Source organism: Pristis pectinata, chromosome 25 (genome assembly GCF_009764475.1).
Source record: "Pristis pectinata isolate sPriPec2 chromosome 25, sPriPec2.1.pri, whole genome shotgun sequence".
Classification (NCBI taxonomy): Eukaryota; Metazoa; Chordata; class Chondrichthyes; order Rhinopristiformes; family Pristidae; genus Pristis; species Pristis pectinata.
Window position 1 is genome coordinate 10422931 of NC_067429.1, and position 22585 is coordinate 10445515.

Genomic DNA, 22585 nt, shown 5'->3' on the forward strand with positions numbered 1-22585 from the left:
ATTGAATATATTCCAGTCCAACAGACAGATTTTTGATCATAGAGCCATTTGGGGAAGAGGCAAGCAGGAACTGAGGCCAATGTCAGGTCAGCGTTGATCTCATTGATAGTTGGAGCAGGTTTGAATCATGCCAATGCTGATCCCATTATATTCTTCTATTCTTTTAACTTAATACCTGTACTCCCAACCCAAGAGGGAGGGGAGGGGGTCTCCATATTGGGATCTTTGCCTCAAAATGTCTCCCTTTTAGAGTCTCTAAAGCCAAGTCTGGGGTTCCCAAATTCAACTGTAACACAATAACTGTAAATGCTAATTGTAACTACCTAATTCATTCTTGGTCAGCATTTGGTATCTAGGCTCATTATTGAACTATTAGGCTGTACCACTTGGTAAAAGCTACCCTTGTTGAGCCATTGCGGTGCTGTGGAGTGCGGCTTCATTACTGTGTGTTGAAAGGTTTGTCCCTTATCATTGTATCACCATTGATTCAAGTCTACACTGGGCTCCTTGAATCTGTCAGGCAGCTGTACAAGGGAACTGACTGCATGTGGGTTTCCTCCTTCCTCACTAGTGGTGTTGGACGAGAGCAAGCGCATCGCCAAAAGGAAGCTGATTGAAGAGAATCGGGAGAAGCGACGGCGAGAGGAAGTGGTGAAGACCATGCAGAACAGGCCTGAGCCCACCAGCGAGGAATGGGAGCTGATCCGGGTTGCCACGGAGGCACACATGACAACCAACGCACAGGGCAGTCACTGGAAGCAGAAACGGAAATTTCTGGTAAGGTTGAGTATTCACATTTGCACCATTGTCATAAAGAGCATTGATTCAATATCCAGGCTTCTCAGATGTCCTGGGCCTAGTACAGTCAAAGTCCCTTAATCCCACACAATTGGGACTTTGGCGGTGACAGACCAGCAGATTTTCCGGACTATCAGATGTTATTCATCACATAATTAATTCACTTTTTCTTTCAGTGTTACACTGCACAATAATAAATTTTCCAGTAAACACTAAGTTTAAAGGGACCACAAGTAACAAGGCCCTGGTAAGTTTACAAGGCAGACAACAGAAGCAGATGAGTTTAAAGGCAGTGCAGGAACCTGGGCCCTAGTGAAGAGGAAGAGAGAGCAGGAACCGAGGCCCTGGCGAGTGATTGGGGAGTGCAGCAAACATAACCTGAGCAATCATCGGTGATCAGTGGTGCCTTTTAAAATGCATCAGTTTGGGCAGCTGCACCTGTCCATTCGCTTCATCCCTTTCTGTCAATAGAGCCAGGTGGTGAACCATCAGGATTTCAGATGGTGAGCTAGATGTCAAACCATTGGAGCTTCCAAGTGGTCGGATAGCAGATTATCAGAGTTTTGCTGTATATGTGAGGACAGAAGGTTGATTTAAACACTGCTGTGCTCTCCTGCGCCCTCTTGCTGATCAGCATGTCCAGACAACCCCAGCTGGAATGACCAGAAAATCTCCAGTCATAAATCCATGCAATGAATGAGCACAGCTGAAGACCAAAACTGCCTACATAGCACAGTTTCCATATCCACCCAGAGTCCATGAATATCCAAGCTTGTGGAGGATCAGGTGCAAAAGTTAACTTGAAGGGCAGAATAAGAGGATTAATTTTAAACCGTTTTGACACCAATTATTTTAATGATTTTGGGGCGAGGGGGCAGGAGTTTCTTCAGCTGCCACTTATGCTTTCCTCAGCTTTGGCTCCACTGCCCACATTTCTTTCTCCAAGCTCATTTAATACCACTGGTGGCTTTTCCCCCAGGACTGTCCATGCTTGTGAAAGACAGCAGAGAGATTCCAGATGTGTCTGTGGCCATCTGCTGAAATGATCACGTGCCTTCCTGTGGTTATACGTCATCTAAGCTGTGGTTTACTACTTGTAAGGCCTCCAGCTCTCAAGGCAAGTTGTGACTGCACTGGTGCACTCAAGGGCCAGAATTAACTGTTGTGCTGGTGCTTTTTCAGAGAATTCCTGATCATTTCATTCTTCAGAAAGAAGAATGTTTCCATTTATAGAGCTTCTTTCACAAACATAGGATGTCCTAGAGTACTCTGCACAGGGTAAGGTTCTTTAGAACCAGCAGCCAGTCACCACACATGAGCTCACAAATAATAATGTAATAATTACCACATCATCTCACTGAAAGATAAGTAGTGTGTGTTCATCCAGGAGGGCCATGGATTCATGGATCCCAAGAGAGCAAACATGCCTGGTCTAAAGGTTGATTCAGTACTGCACTGGCATCTTACTGTGCTCAAGTTTCAGGAGCGGGATGTGAACCAACAAAGAGGAACAGGCTGCAAACTGAGCCACTGTTGACTTATCTGCTCTGCAGGAAGGTTGTTCAGTGGGATCCCTATCACAGCATGTCATTCCTTCACATGACATGACTTGTAACGTGACACGTGAGAGTGATCACCAGACTATACATTCCTGGCCACACACTTCCCTCCAGCAAGTTACCGTGAGCCATTATTTTCAAGTATCACCCAGCACCACTTGTGGGCATTAGTGTTCTCTGCGCTATAATAAAGTTATATAACAACCTTTAACATAAATATCCCAAGATATTTCAGAGGGATATTATCAAACAACATATTAAACCAATCCACTTATAGAGATACGGAATCATAGAAACAAAGAGGTTTATAGCATGGAAGAAAGCCACTCGGCCCTCTGTGTAAATACCGTACAAAAATGGGCATTAGGTTAATCCCACCTCCCAATTCTCCAAGTAGTTGAAAAACACTATGATGCTGGAGGAACTCAGCAGGCCAGGCAGCATCCGTGGAGAAAAGCAGGCAGTCAACGTTTCAGGTCAGGTCCCTTCTTCAGGACTGAAGATAGGAAAAGGGGAAGCCCAATATATAGGAGGGAAGAGCAGAGCAGTGATAGGTGGACAAAAGAAGAGAGGTGGGGTGGATACAAGATGGTGATAGGTAGATGCAGGTAAGAGATAGTGATCGGCAGGTGCGGGGGAGGAGGGGAGACCAGATCCGGGGATAGGTCAAAGGTAAGGAGAGAAAGGAAAAAAGATAGAAAAAAAGAAGCTGTGTAGGGGAGGAAGAGAAGAAGCGTGGTGGGTGGGGGCAGGTTGTGGGGAAGGGAGGTGGGGATCACCCAAAGTGGGAGAATTCAATATTCATGCAGTTAGGCTGCAAGGTTGCAAGACGTGATATTAAGGTGAGGTATAAGGTACCTTTATTAGTCACATGTACATCGAAACACACAGTGAAATACATCTTTTGCATAGACTGTTCTGTGGGCAGCCCACAAGTGTTGCCTGTACATCTTTGGAATGTGGGAGGAAACCGGAGCACCCAGAGGAAACCCACGCAGACACGGGGAGAACATACGAACTCCTTACAGACAGTGGCGGGAATTGAACCCGGGTCACTGGCACATATAGCATCATGCTAACCGCTACACTACCATGCAGGTGCAGGTGAATCTCTGTCTCGCTGATAGTCACCCAAGTAGGATTTATGCCTTGACCACACTGTCAGTGAGTTCCAGACTCCCAATGCTGACTGAGTGAAAAAGGAACAGATGTTGGTCTGCTCTACCACATATTTGTAGACTCTTGTCTCCTTCTTGGGGTTGCTTCCCAGTATCTTCACTAGGTCACTTCTTAGCAATCTCCCACGTCAGCCCGAGCTGTCCAGGACACTGAGGTGCCTTCCAAGCAAGAATTAATGACCCTTTAAATCCAACAGTTTCACCTGCACACTCTTCCCAACAACCTCCCGCCATCCCCTAGTCCCATCACCACCATCCCACTACATCTGGAGTCTGTGAATGAATATACAAATTAAAACTTTGCTGTATTATCATTTGCGAGGTGTGCATTGTGTGACTGAAAGTCAAAGTCGAGTTCATTGTCATATACACAAGTACATGTGTGCACAGGTGCAATGAAAACTTACCTGCAGCAGCATCACAGGCACATAACATCGTATAAGCAGCATTCACAAGAAAAACATAAATTAAACATAAATTATACACAATTTTTCCAAGAAGGAACACAATTAGAACAAAAACAACAAAGTCCATTTTAGTGTAAAATGATCAAAGTGGTCATGGTGTTGCCATACTGTATTGATTAACATTTTACTGGTTAGTTCAAGAACCAAATGGTTGAAGGGAAGTAGCTGTTCTTGAACCTGATGGTGTGGGACTTCAGGCTTCTGTACCTCCTGCCCAATGGGAGCTGCGAGAAGATGGCATGGCCTGGATGGTGTGGACTTTTGATGAAGGATGTTGCCTTCTCGAGGCGGCGCCTCCTGTAGATACTACCAATGGTGGGGAGGGATGTGCCTGTGATTTACTGGGCAGAGTCCACTCCTCTCTGCAGCTTCTGTGCACTCGAATTGCCGTCCCAGACCATGATGCAACCAGTCAGGACACTTTCAACAGTACGTCTGTAGAAGTTTTTTAGAGTATTTGGTGACAAGCCGAACCTCCTTCACCTCCTAAGAAAGTTAAGACACTGGTGCGCTTTCCTTATGATTGCATCTATGTGCCAGGCACAGGACAGATTGTCCATTATGTTAACACCCAGGAACTTAAAGCTGCTGACTCTCTCCATCACCAATCCCCCAATGTAGACTGGTTCATGTTTGCCCTCCTTCCCCTTCTTGAAGTCGACAATCAGCTCTTTAGTTTTGCTGACAGAAAACAAAAGGGACTCCCCCCAGTTCAAAACAGGCTCTCTCTTTGCCTCTCTCCTTCTCACTGGTATCCTGACTCTCAGTGTGAGGAGGTACAGAAGTAAGATCCACGAATCGTACAACCTGAGTTGGCTGCTGTGGCTCCAGCCTGTGTTCGGCCTCTGCCGGTATCTTTCATCTATTTGTTTTTAAGTTTCTCAGCATCACAAGGTGCAGGAACTCCTCTGAGGAAACAAACTTCTGCTGATGTACCAACAAATGAATTAATTTACGTTCAGGGAACAGAAAAAGAGACCCAAAAGCAGGAAAGAGTGTTCACATTAACAACATAGGGAGTGATTGTATGTCAGGGTTTCTCTTCCATTCTAGAGACTGTGGACCTCAACCACTGCTTTGCTTAACATGATCCAGTAATGTGAAGGCTCCTGGTCTATCATAATGTTATTGTAGATTCCAGACAGATAAGGGCTATAATAAATGGAAGTAATAAATGACGTTCCCAGGGAAGCTGACTGCTGCTAAAATTACTGCATAAATCTTTTCTCACTGGCTAAGGCTTGATTTCTTTGTTGTTAATTATGGTTGGAGGGAATTAGATGGTCATTTAATCTCTCAGTGCTGGATTAAAATGCAGACCTGAATCAGTTGATGAAGCAGATTTCCTTCCTTGGTATATCTGGGGAACACTCAGTTCCAGGTGGCAGTGGAGAGGAAATTCAGACAGAGGCCTGTTTCACACAGAGTTGACAGTGCAATTGCAGCAGTCTGGTCCACCTCTGCCAATGTCAATTGTCCTCACAAGCCTCCCTCCTCCCTTCTTCTCTTACTCCATCGGCATAACTTTCCCTTTCTCCACTTATACCATCACATCTTTGACAAGGTTATTTTAGTCTTTGAGTGGAGAAGTTTGAGGAAATTGTATCTTTTTTATTAGTTGGTCATTCTGTCTTGTCAACTTCTGATAGATTTGTTTTTCAGTAATTCTTGTTGCTTGTTCCAGTGGTCATCTTGTAGAGAGATGGCCTGAGATTCAAACCAAATCCGACCATGTAAGAGTCAAATTTACCACCAGCACACCCTCAAAGTGTGTGCAGTGCATTATCATTTCTGATAGACTTCATATTCCTTCCACATTATGACTTCTCAGAAGCAATCAGTGATCATTATTGAGAGATAAGATTTCATGAGTCACAAAGGTGTTCCTCCTATATCTCAGTTCTCCTGGTGGTTTCTTGAATATTGTTGGAATGTTGATACAGTATTCAATGTAAGAGAACTTGGGAAATCACAAAGGGAGCTGACTGAATGGATACATGGTGCCAGGAAGCTAGAGCTACATTGCTAAGAACTTGACTGCAATGGGATGGAGCAGGCGTTATGGATCTGGAAATGAAATGCATGTGGAGAGAGTATCAAAGGATGAATTGAACAAGGGGATAGCGCCAGGGGGTTTGACCTATACAGGGAGAGAGTACTAGAGGGTGAACCGAATAAGGTGACAGTGTCAGGTATGAATTGTATAGGGAGATATTGACAATGAGTGATTTGAACAGGGCTACAGTGTCAGGGGGTGAAGTTTATATGGAGAGGGTGCCAGGAAGTGAACTAATCAGAATGATTGTTCCAAGGAATGAAGCGTATAGGGTGACGGTGCCTAGGGAATGAACCGAACAGAGGCAGAGTGAAACAATGAATTTGTATAGTTGGTACTGAAGCAGAGTTTGGCTGGTGACATAAATAGACACACAGCTGGTCACTCAGAAAGGAGAAACCTTACAGAGATTTATAGTCTTTGTAGTCCTTCATCCCTTGGATCCCTTGAGATTTACTTTAATTTATTTTAGGATCTGGACATCACTGGCAAGGTCAGAATTTATTGCCCATCCCTAATTGCCCTTGAAAAGGTTTTGGTAAGCCATGTTTTTAAATTGCTGCAGTCCTTATGGTGGTTCATGTGTTGGGTAGGGAATTCCAGGATGTAGACTCACCAACTTTATTTCCTGATGTCCTTGATGATGTCAGATGAACTCCAGACACATTAATCCTAACTCCCCTCGTGCTTTCCTGCGGTTTGATTCCTATAATGCCTCTCACAGATCACATTCTGTGCCCACAGCCAGAAGACATTGGCCAGTCTCCAATGGTGACCACAGCGGAAGGAGATAAAGTTGACCTTGAAGCCTTCAGCCAGTTCACCAGGATTATCACCCCAGCCATTACCAGAGTTGTGGATTTTGCCAAAAAACTACCAATGTTCTCAGAGGTATTTTGTTGTGAAAGTTTAATTACTTTTGTTTTCTTTTAATCTTTTTTGGTGATGGGGAGACAGTTATATGGCCACATAGCCTTTTGATTCCCAAAAGTTATGTTGCAGAAGGCCTGATTATCCAATTGACTCACATGATATTTAACACTCAGTGGCACATGCAGCTGGATTTTCAGAAGTTTACAACATGGCTAAACCTCCCGAGAGAATTAAATTGAAACGTCAATTAAAAAAGAGTGCTGGGACTCGTACGCAAATCATTACAAGAGCAGGGGATGGTGACTGTTCGAACTAATTGTTTTAATTCAGGCTCAAATTTCCATTCGTATCGCATCAGAGAACATGGGAAAATGTGGCGGGCAGTGTCCCACAAGGATCTTCTTTTTCTCGCTATCTGCCAACTCACCCCCGCCCCCCCATCATTGCTTCTCTCTCTAACAGATACATAAGTTCAAGGAGAAGATAGGGCCAAGCCTGGGGAATGAGAGCATAAAGAATAGGAATAGCCCAGATAGCCCCTTGAGCCTGCAACCTATGCTACACCTCGTCCCTCCCCTCCCAGTTCACCAAACCTCGAATTCCTCCAATGTTCAAAACATCCATCAGTCTCAGCCTTGAAGATACTCAACAAATGAGCATCCACAGCTCTGAGGGTGAAGTCCAAGAGCTTAGAAACTTCTGAGCAACAGGATTTCACCTCGTCTCATTCTTAAATATCTGACTTTCTTAAACTGAAACAAATGCCCCAGTTCCTTTGCCTTTTCTTATTCCCAATATAATTTCTCGTGACCCAGACTGTGAAGGACCCACATTAACTTCAGCTATTATTTTCTATTTACATCTCTATAGAAACTTTCTTTTATTATCACTGACATATGTCGTGAAATTTGTTGTTTTGTGGCAGCAGTACAGTGCAAGACATAAAGATGTAAAAATTACTATAAGTTACAAAAATAAATAAATTGTGCAAAAGAGGAATAACAAGGTAGTGTTCATGGACTGTTCAGAAATTTGATGGCGGAGGGGAAGAAGCTGTTCCTGAAACATTCAGTGTGGGTCTTCAGGCTCCTGTACCTCCTCCCCGATGGTAGTAACGTGAAGCGGGCATGTCCCAGATGGTGAGGGTCCTTAGTGATGGATGCCGCCATCTTGAGGCATCGACTCTTGAAGATGTCCTCAATGGTGGGGAGGGTTGTGCCTGTGATGGAGCTGGCTGAGTCTACAACCCTCTGCAGCCTTTTGCAATCCTGTGCATTGGAGCCTCCATACCAGGCAGTGATGGAACCAGTCAGAATGCTCTCCACCGTACATCTGTAGAAATTTGCAAGAGTCTTCCATTTCTATTTTTCTTGTTAGGTTCCTCTATACACTATCCCATAGCTGATCAATTATTTGGTCCTTCTCCGCAGAATTATGAAATTTTCATAGCTTACTACTTTTTCAGAAACATTATAAGCCTTTTTCTTTGATCTAATACTATTTTTAACCTCTTAATAGCCATGGCTGGACCATTATAGATAAATATTACTTGTAGCCTATATATTAATTATTTAGATTCAGATTAGTTTATTGTCATATACACCAGGTTCCTTGCTCACATGAAGCTCCCAGAGTAAACAGTATACATGCTAATAATAAGTACAACAATAAATACAGCGATGAGTGCAAAACAACAGAATGGTACAAAGATTAAATAATAACCAATAAGCCATTACATGTTTATTGTCAGGACAACCCCAACTTTGCACCTCCTCACAGGTATAGAGCAAGACCACACCCCGTCCAATGATCTCCAGGCCCAACCCAATACCCCTGAACTCCTCACCACCATTCCCAAACTTCAACCTCAAATCTAGCTGACAATCACTGCTACCCAGCCCACCAGCCCCCAACCTGAACTGACAGTTGTCACCCTCCATTTCCAAACTAGGTAGTTAACTGCTCATTGCTAAATCCATGCCACCCCATTAGTACAGTCTGCCAACCTGAAAAAGACTCATTTGTGTGTACTCTCTGTTTTCTGTCACTTAACCAATCTCTTATTCTTGCAAACATATTATCTCTAACCTTGTAAGCCCTAATTTTATGTAACAATCTTTTGTGAGATACCTTCTCAAATGTCTTTTGAAAATCCAGATATATTGCATCTACTGGTAGCCCCTTATCCGCATTGCTACTTCCATTTTTAAACCAGCGTTAGATTTGTCAAACACAAATTCCATTTCACATGTTGACCCTGTCTATTCATAATATGATGTTTTAAGTGCCCAGGATGGATTCCAGGATTCTGCCAACAACTGTGCCACACTAATGTTCTACAGTGTTCTATAGGGTCCTTTTTGCCCTCCCTCCCCAGAAGACCACTGCAGGTTCATTAAGATTCAAGGGGGGTTGTGGAGGGTTTCTCTGTAACCCACTGAGCCTGCTCATAGCCTTGGTGTTGGGAGTCCTTCCAACAAATGAGGTGCTTTCTAACCCGTTCAGAGTTTCTTCCAAATGTTGCAATGGCTGTGGTTACCAACCCTTGAGGAGCCTCAAAGAATTAAGTATTAATCTGTAGGTCTTTGCTATGAGAAAAATTGTAGGGGTGTTAAATGTTGAGAGTTTACTCAAAATTTATTTTCAACATTTTTGTTAGTTATAAATATGAGAGAGAAAGAATATTTGACAAACAGTCTTGATAAGATAAGACTAGATAAGGTTTCTTTATTAGTCACATGTACATCGAAACACATGGTGAAATGCATCTTTTGCGTAGAGTGTTCTGGGGGCAGCCCGCAAGTGTCGCCACGCTTCTGGCGCCAACATAGCATCCCCACAACTTCCTAACCCGTACGTCTTTGGAACGTAGGAGGAAACCGGAGCACCCAGAGGAAACCCACGCAGACATGGGGAGAACGTACAAACTCCTTACAGACAGTGGTCGGAATTGAACCCGGGTTGCTGGCACTGTAATAGCGTTATGCTAACCGCTACACTACCGTGCCTGCTCCAAATCATCCGTGCCTGCCCTTGAATCATCCAATCAGGGCCTGAAGATTCTGTTGGCTGTGATAGCATCACCTGTATGGGGCATAGCCAGGCCCTGGGCAATTGGAGACAGGAGGTTGCGTGATAAAACCTCCAGGAAGTTGCCCAATTGGAAACCAACATCCCCAAAAGCAATGTCCTTGATAAATCTACAGTTATTGCCAAAAAATGCACAGGAGCTTAACTCTGACCACTTTTGGTGGAGCACTTTAAACAGAGGCTTTTGTGCATGCCCTCCCAAACCTGCACACACCCCTGCTTACTGCAAGATTATAAATGGGTGCAAACGTTTCTGTCAACAAGGCTCCCCTTTGTTTGCAAGTCATGAACATGCCTTCTGAAGAAATGGGAGGAGTAGGAAACTATTCAGCTCCTCAAACATGCTCCACATTTCAACTTCATCACAAGGCTGCCTCTGTCCCTCAGACTCTCCCTGCCTAATGCCTATAATTCCTAATGTATAAAATTTTAATGACCTTCCATTAAAGAATTCCAAAAATCACTGCTCTGAGTAAAGAAAGGTCTCTCCTCCTCAAAGATTAACGGGATTGTAAAATGTATGTTTGTGCATCTGGCACACTATGATCTCTCTATCAGTGTACTTGCCTTTACATTATGTGCTGTCTTGAGCTTTAAGTGATTCCCTTGCCTTGTCTGATTGCCTCTCCTATAGGGTGAGGAATGGAGTCATGTGACAGGAAGGGTGCACACACTCTGACAGGTTATCTGCAGATGGGCTTCGCAAGCTTTCTTTATCGGGGTCCAGGCAACCATGTGAGAAGTGATGCAGTTGGTAATTAGCAGGTAAATATTCCCTGGTCACCTCAATGAAAAGTAGAGCAGTGTTTGACACATTCCCACTGACCTTGTTGCTTACAACAGTGACCAGAGGAATAGCCACCTGTAGTCACCAACTTTATCCAGAAGAAACTTTGCCATTTACAGAGAGTGAGTGCTTGTGGCTGGGACAGGCTATGCAACAATACTGCCATGGCCAATTCGCCTGATAAAAGTTACCTGCTAAACTGGACATGCAAGAGGTGAAGGTATGGAAAGTCTCAGTGGAAGGAGGACGGAGAACAATTACTACATTTCTGGGGCTAGAGGGAAAGGTGGCATCAGGAAAGGCTTACCAAGGTCATTGAGTTCTGATTTCACAAACACACACTCTTAAAGATGTCCCAATGACATGGTCAGAAACCTCTTAACCACGGTCCCTGTCACTGCCTTCCTGCTGCATATGCAACTGTTGGCTTTATTTTATTGCATTTATTTTTGCCCTCTTTCAGCTGCCTTGTGAGGACCAGATCATCCTTCTGAAGGGCTGCTGTATGGAGATAATGTCTTTGAGAGCTGCTGTCCGATATGATGCAGAGAGCGAGACGCTAACACTAAATGGGGAGATGGCCGTCAAGAGAGAACAGCTGAAAAATGGAGGGCTTGGAGTCGTCTCTGATGCCATATTTGAACTGGGCAAATCCTTATCGGCCTTCAGTCTGGATGACACAGAGGTGGCCCTACTCCAGGCAGTTTTATTGATGTCCTCAGGTAAAACTCTGCCGTCAGGTGGATTAACATTCATTTCTTCCCCTTGAGGTGGCTCCAGTGGGCTGTCACTGTGCTGAAACCAACCTTACTTGGACTGCCAGTGTCAAAGGGTAACAAAGCCCTTAACAAGGAGATGTCAACCCCTTAAACCCGCTCCTCCATTCAGGACAAAAGAAACAGGAGCAGGAGTACGCCATATGATCCTTCAAAACTGTTTCCCATTCATCAAGATCAGAACTGATCTTCTACCTCAAGTACTGTCCCATATTCCTTGATTCCCTTAATGCCCAGAGATCTACTGATCTCTGTTTTGAATTAACACAATGACTGGGTTTCCATAGCCATCCAGGGTTGGGAATCGTGTCTGGTCCTGTACGTTAACCCATTCATGTCTGAACCCTGCAGTCTTTGATTCCTTTTGTGTGTAAAAATCTATCAGTCTTCAATTCGAAGAATAGTAACAAAGCAGCTACTGGCCTCTAAGGATATGAAGATTTTTGGTATTTCGGTGAATCAAGGGGTTTGGGATTAGTACAGCAAAGTGACACTGAGGTAAAAGATCAGACACCATCTTATTGAACAATGGAGCAATGACAGCAGCCAGACAGCCTGCTCCTGCTTCTTTTTCTACTGGCCTTATTTTCAAATGAAGCCCAGTTCTGGATGTTCCAAGGTTACAGCACCATGGCCTGGAATGTTGACTTTCATGCAGCTGTTAAAAAAACACTTCAGTGGCGTATAGAATCAGCTAAATGGGCATGGTAAGATACTTCACACATAGATTCCAATTGACAAGGAAGTCACAGGGGAATGAATGGGTTACATTAGACGCACAGACAAACATAAAGAACTGGCACTTCATTATGGATTCTGTCTTTGATTTTCTCATTTGTAGGTTTGGGAGCTGCTACCAGAGTAGCCCGACAACTGAAATTTATCTTGTAAGTGGTGCACACTGCAGCTAAGGTATGCCAAGGGGGAGCAAACGTTTAGGGTGTTGGATGAGGTAACAGGCAAGTGGTCTGCTTTATCCTGAGTCTTGATGGAGTTGACCTCATCCAGACAACTGGAGAGTATTCCATCACAGTCCTGTTGAGTTTCTGGTCAGTGGAAATCCCCAGGTTGTTGATGGTGAGGACTCCGTGATTCTGGGGACTTACCCCATCAAGGAGCCCAGGTAAAACTGAAGTCCATGGACATTAAGATGAAAACACCCAATTGACTGGAATCATATCTTTCTAATAGGAAGTTAGTTGTGGTTGTTGAAGGCCAATTATCCCAGAATTGTCCAGGTCAATGTCCTAAGACCAACCAACTTAGAGTGCAGCAAAGATTTACAAGTATGTTGCCAGGACTTGAGGGACAGAGTTATATGGATAAATTGGACCAGCTAGGATTTTATTCCTTGGAACGTAGGAGACGGAGAGGTGATCTTATAGAGGTGTATAAAACTATGAGGGGCATAGGTAGGGTGAATGCGCACAGTCTTTTTCCCAGGGTTGGGGAATCAAGAACTCGAGGGCATAGGCTTAAGGTGAGAGGGGAGAGATTTAATAGGAGCCTTGAGGGGCAATTTTTTTACACAAAGGGTGTTGTGTATTTGGAATGAGCTGCCAGAGGAAGTGGTTGAGGCAGGTACAATAACAACTTTTAAAAGACAGTTTAATGGGTACATGGACAGGAAAGGTTTAGAAGGTTATGGGCCAAACACTGGCAAATGGGACTAGCTTGGATGGGACATCTTGGTCGGCACAGGCCAGATGGGCAGAAGGGCCTGTATAACTCTATGACTCAAACGTCATCTGCTTCATCAGCTCGTATCAAAATAGGCAGCTGTGACTTGCATTTATATAGCACTTCTGGTGCATACATTAAAGCCAATAGATTTTCGTTTATGTGTTAAATATTTCCTTGGCACCTTAAATCTGTGATAGCCTGGCAATGTTGCAACTCCTTTTTTAGACGGATAAAATAACGACCATTTGGAAAATTGTGACTGACAACCTCTCGCTGTTGTTTACAGATCGAACAGGATTAACGTGTACAAGCAAAATAGAGAAATGCCAAGAGGCCTACCTCCTGGCGTTCGAACATTACATAAACTATCGCAAACACAACATTCCACATTTCTGGCCAAAACTGCTGATGAAAGTTACAGACCTACGAATGATTGGAGCTTGCCACGCCAGCCGCTTCCTCCACATGAAGGTTGAATGTCCCACAGAACTCTTCCCTCCCTTATTCTTGGAGGTATTTGAAGATCAGGAAGTGTAGGGTTAAGTGAAAACTTGGAACCAGAAACAGAAAGTAAAACAATCACCGGCTAACTGCCTGGCTATTTGTCCATTGCGGATCATCTTGTCTGTCTAGACTTGTCCGAAACTCAAAGAACCATTCCATTCATGCGGGTACAGTTGCAAATATTTTGTAAGTCATAGTAATGTCCTTTTATCCTTGTGCTCTGTCTTACAAAGGAAGGTCATGCCGACTAGCTGCCCATTGCTGCTTTACAGCTGATATTATAAACAGCCATCTCCAAAAACAAAATGGCCAATAGTCCCATCTTCATTTCCCATGGTTTCAAATCAGTACAACATTTCTGGTGGGCTGTCACACAGTGGAAGGTTGCCTCATCGTTGTGTGTGGAAGGGAGTCTGGTGTTCTCACCAGTGTCAACTATTTCTTCTTAACATACAACGGTTAAGATAGAGGAGAGGAAAGTAAAGACACGCATTTCCCTGCATCATTGTCACATGGGAGGAAGTACAAAACTGGAAGGACAGGCAGAGATAAAAGGCTACAGTGAAGTGTTTACAACAGAGTTTGGCAAACACATCTGAATCTTTGGCTGCAGTCAAGGAATGGGAACTTTGCACGATCTACAATCCAGAGCCATTTTCAATGGGAGAACAACAAATAAAGGCAGCTCCATGTAAGGCCTCCTTCCTCGTCGGCCATTCCAGGGTTCCATCAACACTGAAGCCTCCTCTTGTCAAGTGAAGCCTCCTATCAGCGCGGAGGTTGCCAACGCAGAGCCAAAGCTGCCAATTATGGTCTGTGACAAGGAGCGCAATCAGGAAGGGCCACAAAGAAAGGAAGGGGAAAAACAGAAGAGTGGCGCATAAGATTCCCCACCTCAGGAATGCCAGCAGAATGAGGTGGCCAAGAACATTGGAGTCAAATGTATCAGTTAGTAAATCCTGAAGGAGACAAAACGGGGTAGAAATTTGTCCTTGGTCCCCTGTACTAAATGCTTGGCATAGTAGCACATGCACGTTTCATTCAATCTCCAAACTTCAGTCCCACTGAACCAGCCCAGACATGATGGGCTGATTGGCCTCCTTCTGTGCTGTAAATTTCTTTGAGATTCAATTTGTTGAATTTCAGCAGACAAATACAGTGCACAGATGTTACAATGCATGCAACCGATGACAAATTTCAATCCTAATGTGTTATTTGGGTTTAATATGTGCCTACCAGGGGAAAGGGTAAGGGAGTTTAGTCCCTGCACTCTGAGCTTGAGTGGTTTCCTTGGTAGCCCTTTAGTTAACCCTTTAGTGGCTCTTTCCCAGGTGACATTGTTTTTACCACACTCATTCCTTTTGTATTTCTCTCTTCTGGAAACACAAACCACACAAAGCACGTCAAGTTCCCTGGCAAGCTTTGAAGGTCATCTTTGCAAGGCTAAATGTTAAAGTTGTCTCAGCGTAGTTTTCTCACTATCTTCTGGTTGTAGTGCCATTGTCAAAAACAAAACCAACAAACCAAATTTAAAAGACAGACCTTCAATGTTTGCGAAGTCCTTGCGTGTAATGAATGACCTCAGTACTGAATCATCAGCCAGTGATTTACAAAGACGTAAAGTCTGGAACTGAACAGCCAAGAGTTGGGGGTTGTGCTATTTCCATCGGTCATTAGTAGGTGGAAATGATTTGCATCTCTATTAAAAGTGTGGTGCTTTGCATCCACCAGTTAGAGAATCCTGTGCCCAGTTCCCTTCCTGTTTACTAAAGCCCATGACATCCAACAACCAGGAGGCCAAATTTCATCTCCTGAATTAAAGGATACTCAGTGGAGGTGTGTTCACCCTGCAGGTCCCCAGTCCAAGCACCTTATATTTCTTATTTGCTGCTTTATCGTATTTGAATTTTCTGGGTGGCTGGGCAGTTTGGAAAGACTGAGTTTGACAGTCTCCTCTTCCTTTCAGACAAATCCTAAATTGGAACACAAAACTGGGTTGAGATCAGCCACTGAGCTGATTACATGGAACTTGGATTTAAACCCTTTAGTTGACTAAAAGTCATCATCTAGGTCCTCATACATAACATAACAAAGGCTTTGTGTGGCATCTCCACTGGTGAGCCCCATGAAGACTATAGGCTTGGACAACCCTGCAACATTGGCTGTTTAAGCTGTGTGTGTTCTGATAATCACAGCTGTGAATACCTGGCTCACTCCCACAATCGGAGTTTGCTGTCTTGCTAACTCAGGTACATCACCCCCTACTCTTCACAGCACCTCTCCATACTCCCAACCCTCCAGACAACCTCAACAACCTCCGCTTTCTATTTTATTATGAATAAGGTTCTCTTAAATATCCACATTCTACTTGAATACTGATCAATGAAATATTTAAACCAGGGACTTACTTTCAGGATACATTTTATCACTACATGTAAAACCGCACATTACTAAAGAGCTTGAAAGCTCAACCGGTGCCCTCCAATAACACTGCTGCTAACTAAACAAGAATAAGGCCACTCAAGGGTTAACAGTGAGATATGAAAGTAAAGTGAAGGATCTACTCAGGTACAAACTGAATATAATTTTTAAAAGTATATATTAATAGATAAATATTTCATTTGGAGCTGTAACGAGGTTTTTAAAGTATGAAACCATGTTTTATATTAATCACAATGTGAATAAGCAAGCCCCTTGTGTAAGAGAGAAATATTTGCATTTGTATAGCACCTTATCACATCTCTGAGTACTTCAGATGCAGTTAATTACTTTGATGAGACTGCTTTCGCCTGAGCAAATACAGCTGTCATTTTACCCTCAATAGGGGTTCACAAAGAACAGTCAGATGAACCTGTTACTGGTGGTGTTGGCTTTCTGGAGGAATGTCAGCCAGGGAACCCACTCCTCTTTGTCAAATAGCACTGTGGGGTCTTTAATGTTGGCCAGAAATAGGAAGGCGTGGCTTCTTCTTTGTGTTTTATCAAATAACACCACCTTGGACAATGACACATCCTGGGGTAGAAATTGGTCCTCAGTCATACACAAGTGATTCTTTGTTGTACTCTGCTTCCAAAATTTAGCTCTGTTGATGTGAAGCTGAATTTTGGAAGCAGAGTACAGCCATTACTATATTGTGTATTTGGCATAGAAGATAAATTCCTACCCCTCATCCCTCTTACCAGAGAGGCAGCTTAGACGATGAGAAAAATTCATGAAATGATGCCTTTAGACCCAGATTTCTAACAAATCTCCATGTTAATTGTCATGGCATTTTGCAAGTATTTGATTTTCATAGAGGTAATTTACTAGCAAGATGGATATAACTAGCACTTTTAAAGTGAAATTTTTGTACAGGTTCATTTTAACACTTTGAGAGTTAAATAACCATTTAAAATATGCAGAAGTGTTCTTGAACATTATCTATTAAAAATATTTACTGTAATTCTTTTTACCATTAAAGTTCTAAATTTGCAAAGGGAATATTGCAAATATTCTACAAAGCTCTACAATATTTGTGGCATCTATAAAATTAACTTAATATTTTAGTCCCTTACTGGAGATATAATGAACCCAGCATTACAGCACAGGGCTTTATATATTGGAAAAGTATACTACTTCACTATAAACAATTAATAAAGCTCTACACCATTTTCCCACATGTACAGTATAGGTTAGTTAGCATCTGAAAATCAGTTTTAAGATTTCAGGTTAAGAACCCTTTACCAAACCCTGAATTCTAATGGAGAGAAAACAGAAACATTAACTCATTCTGTTAATTCATTATCAACCAATCTCAGCATTTTCTGTTTTCATTGCCAGATTTACTGAAGGATTTGATCTCCATACAGTTCTAGGTAGCTTTAATACTGAAAGGCTGTTAGAATTTGCCTAGGAGCAGATATTTCTGGACAGGACCAACTCCTCTACCATGAGTGCCCTGGCTCTCCCTCTGCCCTGCTGTCATTTCTAATCCCAGCACCAAAGCTTGGTTTCCTTTAGTTTTTGATGCCTCATCTTTCCATTAAATTTTCATTTTCTTCTGCCCCAGACATCTTTAGTCTCACTTATCCTGTTTACCACCAGGACTGGTAGTTCCTTAACAACAATCTGCATTTATAAAGTACCTTTAACATAAACATCCCAAAGATTTAATTGAGGCCTGGTCAGACAAAAAATGGATGTAACCAGCTCTCTGATGTGGTTTCAAATAAATGTCCAGCCCCCTTGTAACAAGTGTTTCTCTCTAAGCTTAAGTAGCCACTTGAGGTAAAGTCCTTTCCTAACCATGGGTTTGAAATAAATCTATTAACTTCCCCTTTGTTTTGTTGGTGTTAATTCTGAGATTGTGCCAAGTGTATCAACCAGTCTTTCAATGTTTATATTCTCAGTGGCAAAGTGGTTACAAGGTCTCGACCACTGATTAGAGATATGAGTTGAAATCCCATCAATAACAGCTGAGAAACTTAACTTCAGATAATTAAGCAAATCTGGTATTACAAAACAAAAGTCTAGTCTCAGTGACGTTCATTATGAAACTGCTATATTGTCATAAAAACCCATCTAGTTCACTACTGTCCTTCAGGGAAGGAAGTCTACACTCCTTACCTGATGTGGCTTATAAATAACTGCAGACCCACTGATGTGGTTAATCCTTTAGTGACATCCTCAACTCTGGCACTAATGGATGGGCGATAAATGCTGGCATTGCCAGTTGTGTTGACATCCTATGAATGAATATGTTTTTTAAAAAAACTTAATAACTTTGAAAAACTTAACTTGTTTCAGAACCTCTGAGTATCTAATATATCTTTTAAAAAGTATATTAACCTTGCAGGAAGAAATACCAGAATGATAACTGGGCTCCCAGGGTTAAATTACAATGGGAGACTACACAAACAAGGGTAGTATTCCCTGGAATTTAGAAGGTTAAGTGATGATTTGATCAAAGTTGCTTAGATGTTAAGGAGAACAGATAGGGTAGATAGAGAGAAGCTCTTTCTACCATTTGGTGAGTCAAGGATCATTCCTTCCAAGAATAAAGTTAGAAAACACTTTACACACAAGTTTGGAGCTCTCTTCTCCCTGTAGCAATAAATCCACATTAATTGCTAATTTTAAATCTGATATTGATGAACTTCTGTTAACCAAAGAAATTAAAGGATCTGGGGGAAAGGTGAATATGTGAAGTAAGTCACAGATTTATTGAACAATAGGCTAAATGGGCCTCATATGTCCCTAACATTGTGTTCTGCCATTCCCTGATTTTTTCATAGAGCACAGAGCTCCTGAGGTATATGTTCTTGCTTTGCTCTGTCTATTTTTACTACAGATGTGGTCCTTTTAACCCTGCACTCTCATTATTGAAAATGCACCTTCTCCAGGCTTAAAGCTCCATTCTTCTACTCCACTCACAGATCTTCTGCATGTCCTCCCCTAGAAAGGAGTAAAAATTTCTATTATTGAGCAGTCATTAATACAGAAACCTAACCCGTATAATTGTAAAAGTTAAGTCACACTTCCAACTTTTCTGATAACTTAAAGCCCAACACTGCCCAAATTACTGGAGGAACTCAGGGAGTCAAGCCACATCTGTGGAAGCAAAGAGATGGTCGATGTTTCATGTTGAAATCCTACATCATGAGTTCTGATGCAGGGTCTTGACCCAAAATGTTGACCATCCCTTCGCCTCCACAGAAGCTTCTCGACTGCTGAGTTCCTCCAGTAGTCTGTTTTCGCTCCAGATTCCATCATCTATGCGTCCACTGTCCTAGTTTTCACTGCTGCAAACCCATAAAGACTCAGATGACTTCTAAAAATATTAAAAGGCAGAGACTTGGAGGTGCCACAAACAGTGCAGATTAGTATTAGTCTTCAAAACAGTATCTTCAGATTGGTGTATGGATAGATACGCAGCAAATAAAATTCAGCACAGGAAATCATGAGGCAATACATTTGATGAGAAATATGAAAGGAGACACCACAAGCTAAACGGGACAACTTTGTACAGCATTTAATTATAGGAGTGACAAGAAGGTGGTAGTTAGTTTACCAAAGCAGTTAATAAAACACGTGCATTCATGAGCTATATAAATAGAGGAATTGTGTATTATAGTACACCCATATAAAACAAAAATTCAGCATCAGGTGGAGATTAACCATGTAGGACATGAAGGCTTTGGCGAAGATATAGACAAAATTCACTGGATTGGTTCAAAGAATAAGGGATTACACTTCTGCAGATAGTCTGGAAGAGGTTTATTCTCTTTGAGACAAAGAAGGCTCAGTCAAGATTCGGGAGAGGTGTGAATACAGAGAAACTGTTTCCAATAGCTCTTGGGTCAATAACCAGAAGGCACAAATTTAAAGTAATTGGCTTAAAAGCAGAGGTGATCGAAGGAATAAAGTTTTTATATAATGAATTGTCACCATTGGGAATTCACTACCTGAAAGGGTGGCGAAAACGGATTCAACAGCAGATTACAAAAAGGAGTCAGATATATATTTAAAGGCGACAAAAATGAAAGGACTATTAGGAAAAAGCATGAGGATTGGACTCCCAGACTTCCAGAGCCAGCTCAGGTTCAATAGACTGAATAGCCTCCTTTTGGAGTATAATGTTTTATATCTCCCTAATCAATTGTGCATGCTTCTGTTAACTGTTAATGCAAAATGTGCAGAATGCAATAGGTAAGATTTCATGTTATATATATGTATGTCAAGAAAATGTCCTGGTTGGTGGAAATCTGTGATTGCAGCAATCTTCCTTCAAGACATCTAGTTTCTGAAACAACATTGAATCCTTCAACTGGTGATGAAGATCCAAGACACTGTCTCGGAATATCCAGAAAAAACTGCTCTCCAACATTGTTCAAGACTGGGAGGAAATCTCAAAGTAGATATGATTTGGGCAAGTGATTTATTGTGGCCAACATTTAGCAAATGGAAAACACATTCAATTTCTGTTAGCTTCTCTTCTTGCTGGTTTATTTTTCATTTTCATATTCAATGTGATTTAAAAGCCAATTGTCTGGCATTTTTTAGCTTGCCTTGATAGTGAAAATTGGTAAATTGGTTTATTATTGTCACATGTACCAAGGTACAGTGAAAAACTTATCTTGCATACCGTCCATATAGATCAATTCATTACAACAGTGCGTTGAGGTAGTACAAGGTAAAACAATAACAGAGTGCACTGGTATCATGATAGTTGCCTTTATATTCACCTGGATGTGTATTTCAACCCACTCCATACACATGAATTCAGACACCAGCTTTATGTAAAGCATCAGAAATCTGCAGCTGCTGAAAATCTGAAATAGAAACAGAAAATGTTAGAAACACTCAGCAGGTCAGGCAGCATCTGTGGAGAGAGAAACAGAGTTAATACTGCAGGTCAAAGACCCTTCGTCAGAACTGGGAAAGAGAGACAACAAGTTGGTTTTATATTGAAGAAAGAGTGGAGGACGAGTAAATACAACAAAAGGAATATCTCTGATGAGTTGAGGCCAAGGTTGCTGTGGGGATAAGGTGTAAATGAGGTCATCCAGTATAAACATAAAAATTGCAAAATACAGAGCTGTAGGGCATGCCCAGCAGGTCAATTTAATGGAGAGAGAAACAGAGCCAATAATGACAGACTGACCAGTTCTGATACAGACAGAGAAAGCAAGTTACCTGAAGTTTTAGAATGGTTTTTGTGTTCTCACTTTCTAGGTCCCCTCATTTCATAACTACTGTGTTCCTTTATGCAGTTTCTCCCTCTCTCTCCCTTCCCCTTCCCCTCTCTCCCTTCCTCCCTCCCTCTCCCTCTCTCTAATTGCCCCCACAATCCCCTCAACTAGATGACCTTCTCTACAGCTTCTCCCCACAGCAACCTTGGCCTTGCTTATCACAGATGATGTCATTGTCCTCTCGATCCATCCGTCACACTCTCTGCACATAAAGCCAATTTCTTGGATCCCTTACCCAGTCCTGATGAAGGGTCTTCAACTTGAAACATTAACTCTGTTCCAAAGATGCTGCCTGACCTGCTAAGTGTCTCCAGTGATTTCTGTTTTTGTTACTAATTTTAAGTAATTTTGCTAAGCTGAGAGCTCATTAACACCAGCTAGGAATATCTTGTGTCAGCTTGGCCTCAGATGGAAGCTTGACTGCTGCTGAGTAAGAAGGTGTTGGCTGTTCCAGAGGCTAGGCTAACAGTCCCATGTAATACTGAGGGAGAGCAGCTGATCGGATGTGCTACCTTTTGTTAACTGGAGACTGTTAGTTAAATGTAAGATAATCTCTTGGCACCGTTTCATTAAAGAGCAGGCGAGTTATCCCTGTTCTCCAAAGCCAATAGTTATCCTTCGATCAGCATCACATAAATGGGTTTCTGACCATTATCACATTGCTGCTTGTGGTATCATGCCATGTACAAGTTGGCTGCTATACCTCTTACGCCAGTGAAATTTGAAACTACTCCATTGGCTGTGCAATGTTTTGGAACGCTCGGAGATGGTTTAAGGTGCTTTGAAATTAGAAACCACTCTGTTTAATTCCTGTCGCTGTTGGGGGTTGGGGGGGGGTGAGTAGAGAGAAGTAGACAGTTCAAAGGGTCACTGATTCAAGTGAAGGTGACCCAGGGCAGCAAGATTGACTGCAAATGAAAGGAAAGCTACAGTAAATCACCTGCTTGAGTTGCCACACTCTGCCAAGATCAATGAGGTGGCTTTGTTTATGGACTTGCACCATTTAAATCCACTTGATCAAGGAGGAAAAGGTGAGATGTGAATAGGACAGTGCCACATTGTTTGCAAAAATATGGTCGATAAC

At 42.4% G+C, this 22585-nt stretch overlaps 1 protein-coding gene across 2 annotated transcripts in view; it reads left to right on the forward strand.

Moving 5' to 3' along the window:
* Positions 1-21772, forward strand: part of LOC127583099 (thyroid hormone receptor alpha) — a 375457-nt gene extending 353685 nt beyond the window's left edge. For both annotated transcript variants that reach the window (XM_052038850.1, XM_052038851.1), the window contains 4 exons: positions 572-777; positions 6803-6949; positions 11272-11530; positions 13554-21772. In XM_052038850.1, coding sequence (XP_051894810.1) covers positions 572-777; positions 6803-6949; positions 11272-11530; positions 13554-13804 — 863 coding nt within the window. In that variant the 3' untranslated portion in view covers positions 13805-21772. The remainder of the gene's footprint in view (positions 1-571; positions 778-6802; positions 6950-11271; positions 11531-13553) is intronic.
* The last annotated feature ends 813 nt before the right edge of the window (positions 21773-22585 follow it).